This window comes from Cynocephalus volans, chromosome 3 (genome assembly GCF_027409185.1).
Source record: "Cynocephalus volans isolate mCynVol1 chromosome 3, mCynVol1.pri, whole genome shotgun sequence".
In the NCBI taxonomy this organism is placed as follows: domain Eukaryota; kingdom Metazoa; phylum Chordata; class Mammalia; order Dermoptera; family Cynocephalidae; genus Cynocephalus; species Cynocephalus volans.
Genome location: NC_084462.1, coordinates 184,631,000 through 184,638,704, shown reverse-complemented (window position 1 = coordinate 184,638,704; position 7,705 = coordinate 184,631,000). Strand labels below are relative to the sequence as shown.

The 7,705-nt window shown below is 63.0% G+C and overlaps 1 gene segment (V, D, J or C); it reads left to right on the top strand.

Annotated features, from left to right (window-relative positions):
• Positions 1 to 3,329: 3,329 nt before the first annotated feature.
• Positions 3,330 to 5,358, top strand: LOC134372818 (Ig alpha-1 chain C region-like). The segment is given in 4 exon segments: positions 3,330 to 3,411; positions 3,928 to 4,233; positions 4,398 to 4,733; positions 4,964 to 5,358. Coding segments are annotated over 4 exon segments (1,119 nt in total).
• Positions 5,359 to 7,705: the final 2,347 nt, after the last annotated feature.

Here is a 7,705-nt window from a genome sequence, read left to right as displayed (position 1 = left end):
CAAATCTGCTTGAGACAAAGCAAGAAGAGCTTTCTGAGCTGGGCTGGGCTGAGCTGGGCTGATCAGGATTGAGCTGGGCTGGGCTGGGCTGAGCTGAACTTGGCCGGGATGGGCTGGGCTGGGCTAGGCTGAGCTGGCCTGTGTTGGCCTGGGCAGGGCTAATCTAGGCTGAACTGAGCAAAACTGGGCTGAGCCTGGCTCAACTGGGCTAAGCTGAGCTGGGCTGGGCTGGGCTGAGCTGGGCTGGACTGAACTGGGCTGGGCTGAACTGGACTGAACTGAGCTGGCTGAGCTGGGCTTTGCTGGGCTAGGCTCAGCGAGACAGAGCAGTGCTGATCTGGGCTGAACTGGGTTGAGCTGAGATGTGCTGGGCTGAACTGGGTTGAGCTGAGATGTGCTGGGCTGAGCTGGGCTTAGCAGGGCTGAGCTGAGCTGGCCTGGGCTGCGTTGGGCTGAGCTGGGCTGGGCTGGGCTGAGCTGGGCTGAGCTGGGCTGAGCTGAACTGGACTTGCCTGAGTTGGGTTGGACTGAGCTGAGCTGATGTGAGCTGAGCTGGGCTAAGTTGGGCTGGACTAGGCTGGGCTGAGTTTGGCTGATGTGAATTGAGCTGGACTGAGCTGGGATGGGCTGGGCTGAGCTGGGCTGAGCTGATCTGAGCTGAGATGAGCTGAGCTGGGCTGAGCTGGGCTTGGCTGGGCTGAGTTGGGCTGAGCTGGGATGATGTGAGCTGAGCTGGACTGAGCTGAGCTGGGCTGAGCTGGGCTGGGCTGATGTGAGCTCAGCTGGGCTGAGCTGGCCTAAGTTGGGCTGAACTGAGCTGAGCTGGGCTGAGCTGAGCTGGGCTGAGTTGAGTTGGACTGAGATGAGCTGAGCTGGGCTGAACTGAGCTGGGCTGAGCTGGGCTGATGTGAGCTGAGCTGAGCTGAGCTGAGCGGGCTGAGTTGGGCTGGACTGAGCTGAGCTAGGCTGAGCTGAGCTGACCTGGGCTGGGCTGGGGTGAGCTTAGCTGAGCTGGGCTGAGCTGGGCTGAGCTGAGCTGAGCTGAGCTGGCCTATGTTGGGCTGGACTGAGCTGAGCTGGGCTAAACTGAGCTGATGTGAACTGAGCTGAGCTGGGCTAAGCTGAGCTGGGCTAGGCTGAGCTGGGCTGAGCTGAGCTGGGCCAAGCTGGGCCAAACTGAGCTGATGTGAGCTGAGCTGGGCTGGGCTGAGCTGGGCTGGGCTGGGCTGGGCTGGGCTGAGCTGGGCTGAACTGAGCTGATGTGAGCTGAGCTGAGCTGAGCTGAGCTGGGCTGGTCTGGGCTGGGCTGAGCTGGGCTGAGCTGGGCTGGTCTGGGCTGGGCTGAGCTGGGCTGAGCTGAGCTGGGCTGAGTTGGGCTGGTCTGGGCTGGGCTGAGCTGCGCTGAGCTGGGCTAGGCTGGGCTGAGCTGAGCTGGGCTGAGCTGGGCTTGGTCTGGGCTGGGCTGGGCTGAGCTGAGCTGGGCTGGTCTGGGCTGGGCTGAGCTGGGCTGAGCTGGGATGGGCTGGGCTGAGCTGGGCTGATGTGGGCTGAGCTGGGCTGGGCTGAGCTGGGCTGGTCTGGGCTCGGCTGAGCTGGGCTGGGCTGAGCTGGGCTGGTCTGGGCTGGGCTGAGCTGGGCTGAGCTGAGCTGGGCTGAGTTGGGCTGGTCTGGGCTGGGCTGAGCTGCGCTGAGCTGGGCTAGGCTGGGCTGAGCTGAGCTGGGCTGAGTTGGGCTTGGTCTGGGCTGGGCTGGGCTGAGCTGAGCTGGGCTGGTCTGGGCTGGGCTGAGCTGGGCTGAGCTGGGCTGGGCTGAGCTGAGCTGAGCTGGGCTGAGCTGGGCTTGGTCTGGGCTGGGCTGGGCTGGGCTGAGCTGGGCTGAACTGAGCTGATGTGAGCTGAGCTGAGCTGGGCTGGGATGGGCTGGGCTGGGCTGAACTGAGCTGATGTGAGCTGAGCTGATGTGAGCTGAGCTGAGCTGAGCTGGGCTGGGCTGGGCTGAGCTGGGCTGAGCTGGGCTGGGCTGGGCTGAGCTGAGCTGGGCTGAGCTGGGCTTGGTCTGGGCTGGGCTGAGCTGAGCTGGGCTGAGTTGGGCTGGGCTGAGCTGAGCTGGGCTGAGTTGGGCTGGGCTGGGCTGAGCTGAGCTGGGCTGAGCTGAGCTGGGCTGAGCTGGGCTGAACTGAGCTGGGCTGGGCTGAGTTGGGCTGAGCTGAGTTGGGCTGAGCTGAGCTGAGCTGAGCTGGGCTGAGCTGGGCTGAGCTGGGCTGAACTGAGCTGATGTGAGCTGGGCTGAGCTGGGCTGAGCTGGGCTGGGCTGGGCTGAGTTGGGCTGAGCTGAGCTGAGCTGAGCTGAGCTGGGCCGAGCTGGGCCGAGCTAAGCTGATGTGAGCTGGGCTGAACTGAGCTGATGTGAGCTGGGCTGAGCTGGGCTGGGCTGGGCTGGGCTGGGCTGAGCTGGGCTGAGCTGAGCTGGGCTGAACTGAGCTGATGTGAGCTGAGCTGAGTTGGGCTGAGCTGGGCTGGGCTGGGCTGGGCTGGGCTGGGCTGGGCTGGGCTGAGCTGGGCTGGGCTGGGCCGAGCTGGGCTGAACTGAGCTGATGTGAGCTGAGCTGAGCTGGTCTGAGCTGGGCTGAACTGAGCTGATGTGAGCTGGGCTGAGCTGGGCTGGGCTGAGATGAGCTGAGCTGAGCTGGGCTGAGCTGGACTAATGTGAGCTGAGCTGGGCTTAGCTGGGCTGGGCTGGGCTGAGTAGGGCTGAGCTGAGCTGAACTAGGCTTAGTTGGGCTGATCTGTACCGAGATAAACTGTGCTGAATTGAGTTGGGTTGGACTGATCCGAGCTGGATTGAGCTGGACTAGGCTTTGCTGAGTTGTACTAAACTGAGCTGAACCGAGCTCAATTGTACTGGGCTAAACTGGATTGAGTGGAGCTGGGGTGGGCTGAGCCAGGCTAGGCTTGGCAGGGCTGAGTGGGCTGAACTGGGCTGAGCTAGGCTAGGCTGAGCTGGGCTGAACTGAGCTGTTCTGAGCTGAGTTGAACTGGGCTGGGCTTAGCTGGACAGAGCTGTGGAGCTTTGCTGGGTTGAGCTGAGCTGTCTGTACTGGGGGGTTAAGTGGGTGCTGAGGTGAGTGGGACTCGGTGATCTGGTGGTGGATCAATCCCCAGTGCCCTGGGTCCAGCCAGGCAGTCCCCATGTGTCCTCTGGTGCATGAGGGCTGTACAGCTCAGAGCATCCATGATGCAGTCCTCTCCCTTCACCAGTTGCCCTGAAGAAAATCAGGAATGTGCGAGAAGGCTAAGCTCACCATGTAGCAGGCCCTGTACTGGCAGATCATGGCGGAGGACTGCTTTGTATCTGGGCCTCTGGACTTGAGACCCTTGTTGGCCTCAGGGGCCGACCACTGCTTGTTGAGTGGTGGGTGGTTGGATGAGAACCCAGCAGGGGAAGTGGGAGGTGGGGACACAGACAGGACAGGCCCCTCCTCCCCAGTGTGACCTTCAACACAGCAGAGCCCATGAAGGCTGAGCTTCAAGCCCAGGCCACTCAGTCCTTGTCTGGGCATCTCCTTCTGGGCCTCCCTGTCATGATCCCCCAAACCCCAGGGGAGAGAGCATGGCTGTGCCCACTGCGCAGAGTGGGAGCTGAGGCTCAGAGAGCTTCAGGGAACTCGGCTGCTCCATGCAGAGCCGTGTTAATAACCACAGTTCGCTGTCTGGGAGGGGCCTGCACCTGAGGCCCTGTCCACGTGCAAGAACTCTCTCTGAGGAGCATGTTCCAAACCCAGGTTCATGGCATAGGAGCTGTGTGACCCTGGGGCAGTCACAACCCTCTCTGTCCAGGCTCCTCCAGTGTGAAGGAGAAGCAGGCATGGTCCTGTCCTCCTGGGGCTGTCATGAGGACCCACGTCTCACAGTGCATCCTGTGTTCCAGAGTCCCCGACCAGCCCCAGTGTCTTCCCGCTGAGCGTCTGTAGTGCTGAGTCAGACACCGAGGTGGTCATTGGCTGCCTGGTCCAGGGCTTCTTCCCCTCGGAGCCCCTGAATGTGACCTGGAGCTACAGCGGAGAGGACACAATCGTCACAAACTATCCACCAGCCCAGGATGCCTCTGGGGTCCTATACACCACAGTTAGCCAGCTGACCCTGCCAGCCGCCCAGTGCCCGGACAGTGAGTCCGTGACATGCCACGTGGAACACAACTCCGACTCTAGCCAGGATGTGATTGTGCCCTGCAAAGGTCAGAGGACGGGCTGGGGGTGGGGTCAGCCCTGGCCTGTGTCCCCGACAGAAGCCACAAGAGTGGACTGTAGGGCCAGGCCCAGGGAGTGGGCCTAGAGGGGCCAAGGCTGGGGGATGGAGGGAAGGAAGGGGCGCGCTGACCTGCTCGGGCCTCTCTCTCAGCTTCAGCTTGTGACAATTGTACAAATCCGTGCGGCAGTCCCCGCCTGTCACTGCACCGACCGGCCCTCGAGGACCTGCTCCTGGGCTCAGATGCCAACCTCACATGTACGTTGAGTGGCCTGAAAGATCCCGAGGGCGTCTACTTTACCTGGGAGCCCTCAGAGGGGGCGGCCGCTGTCCAGCAGCCATACAAGCTTGACGCCTGCGGCTGCTACAGCGTGTCCAGCATCCTGCCCGGCTGCGCGGAGCCCTGGAACCTCGGACAGACCTTCACGTGCACTGGCACCTACCCTGCGTCCAGCACCACACTAACCGCCACCATCGCCAAAGCCTCAGGTGGGCCTGGACCCCTCCCTCGGGGCACTGCCCAGAACTTTACAGTTTGCAAAGCCCGTTCCCAATCCTGCCTCCTCCTCCAGCTCCTGGGCTTGGTGCTCTGATCCCCACTTGCCAGGGAAACCAAGGCCAGCTGAGCGGGAGTCAGGACACAGTCCCGGGAGCCTAGCAGGGCAGAGGGGCTCTTTCCTCCCCTGCCCAGACCCCTGACCTGACTCTCCACCCTCCAGAGGACACCTATCAGCCCCAGGTCCACCTGCTGCCGCCGCCGTCGGAGGAGCTGGCCCTGAACGAGCTGGTGACGCTGACGTGCCTGGCACGGGGCTTCAGCCCGAAGGACGTGCTCGTGCGCTGGCTGCACGGCACCGAGGAGCTGCCCCGCGAGGACTACCTGACGTGGGCCCCGAAGCAGGAGCCCAGCCAGGGCGCCACCACCTTTGCCGTGGCCAGCCTGCTGCGCGTGACAGCCGAGGTCTGGAGGAACGGGGACAACTTCTCCTGCGTGGTGGGGCACGAGACTCTGCCCAAGGCCTTCACCCAGAAGACCATCGACCGCCTGGCGGGTAAACCCAACCAAGTCAACGTGTCCGTGGTCTTGTCCGAGGTGGATGGCATCTGCTACTGAGCCACCCGCCACCCTGCCCCTTGAATAAACTCTGAGCTCGCCCGAAGCAGCCCCGCACTGCTGTCTGTCCATCCCCGGGGCCGGGAGGGGGAAGCCCACCGCCCTGAGCCTCTCAGCCTGTGGCACCGCCACGAGCCTCACACCGGGTGCTTGGGGGCATGGGCGTGGGCGTAGGGGGGAGGCCGAGCTGGAAGAGAAATCTGAGGGTGGCAGCGTCCCCCGGCCTAGGCGAGCACAGCCCAGGGTGTGTCCTAAGGCAGTGGGCCGTGCAAGTTTCCCGAGTGGGAAGGTGACATGGCTGCAGCTGGGGAGGCCAAGGCTGGCCAGGAAAGCACAGATGCCATCGTGGGGGTCATGGGCAGGAAGAGGGGAGGAGAGGGGCTGGATTCCAGGGCACCCCCAGAGAAGTGTACCCCAGGCAGGCCCCACATCACCCCCAGCTGGTCAGCCTCAGCCAAACAACACACAGTGCTCAGGCCAGCCCCCGACTTACACAGAAAGGGGGACCCCCATGGGTGCAGCCTGCCCCACCTGCACACCACACCACTCACATGTGCACACACACATCTGAGCCTTGCAGGTGCAGAGAGCTCACAGCCTAGACCCAGCTCCAGGAAGGCAAGGGAAGTCCCCTCCCAAATCCACAGTGGGGTCTCCCCAGGCTCAGCCCCGCTGCCCCAGACCCCTCCTGGCCTCCCTGTGCTTCCAGCTCAGGTGCCAAGTCCCCAGACGCCTCCCAGGAAGCCCCTGCTCCCTGTGCGGCCCCCAGGCTCAAGTCTCCCCTACCTTCCTGAGCCCAAGTATGACCCAAATCATGGACAGGGCGGGGAGTAGTGGTGGGGAAGAGCCAGAAGCAGGCCAGGAGACAGCTCCCACCCAGGGCCCCCTGCAGGCCTCTGGCTACTGCTTGGGGCTCACAAGAGCACAAAGAGAACAGTCCCATAACCCCTGTGGGGACACGTGGCACCACGACTCCCACAAGGGGGCAGCGGGGCCCCTGCTCTTGTCTCAGACACCTTCCACCCTCCCCACGGGACCCGGCCTCAGCGCCTCCCTCCGCTCCCAGGGCTGAGGTGGGTGGAAACCCATGCACACTCTGACCACGGCTCTCCCTTGAGGGTCCAGTCACCAAAGGAGGGCAGGGAGAGCATCAGGCCAGTCGTGGAAGCACAGCCACAGAGTAGTGCTCCAGCCAGCCCTGGGGACCCAAGGCCTGACCAAAGGACAGCTTTCTAAAGAGAGGGGGAGGTGGCAGAATCAGTGGGTGAGGGGCTGACCCCATAGAGGGAGAGTAGGCAGATAAGTGGATGGATCATAGGACACATGGTGGTGGATGGACGGGTGGGTGGGTAGATGGATGGTAGCTTTATGGATGGCTGGGTGGATAGATAACAGCTTTATACATGGATGGATGGATGGATAATGGCTCTATGGATGGCTGGGTAGATAGATGGATAACAGCTCTACAGATGGCTGGGTGGGCAGGTGGACGGGCGGAATGGTGCGTGATTGGATATATCAGCATACGACAAGCAGGTCCAACTCCCATTTAACAAGGGAGATCTATGCCCTGGGACGCAGGGGCTGCCTGTGCTGGTGGCCTTCGGCCCTCAGTCACGTCTCCTGGGAAGGCAACAGAGGCCTCTGATCACGTCCATCCAGCCCTTGGCACACTGAACCTCAGATCCAGATCTCTGTCTTGACCCAGATCTCCTGGGGGGTGAGGAGTTCTGCTCCTCTCCAGACCCAAGACCCTGGCCAAGGCCAGCTGGGGCTTGGTGAGGGCTCACTGAGTACACTGAGACCCAGGAGGCCTTGGGCTCTAGCTGTCTTAGAAGCAGCAAAGATAGAGCCCACCCACCTGCCCTGCCCAGTCTCCCACTGAGACCCTCAAAGACAGGGGTCCTGTGGGCATCTCGAGAGCTGCAAGGGTCCCCACCCCTTTCCTGGGGCCGTGCCTCCTCGACCTCCCTGAGCAAGTCTCAGACCTGAGATAGGGACTCCCACTGTGGCTGTCCCCAGACCCCAATGAGGCATGGGAGGGCAGGGCTTGGGCCCAGGTCCCCACCCATGCAGGTCGAGGCCTGACAGGCCCTCAGTGTCTTGCAGGTTGGCTGGAGCCGCTTCCCTGGGTGGTGCTGGACCTGCCACAGGAGAGCCTGGAGGAGGAGGCCCTAGGCGCTGGCCTGTGGCCGACCACCGTCACCCTCCTCACCCTCTTCCTGCTGAGCCTGTTCTACAGCACGGCGCTGACCGTGGCGAGTGTGCGGGGCCCACCTGGCAGCAGAGCAGGAGGCTTCAAGTACTGAGCAGGAGCCGGCGTGGTGCAGGTGGGGGGCCAGGAGGG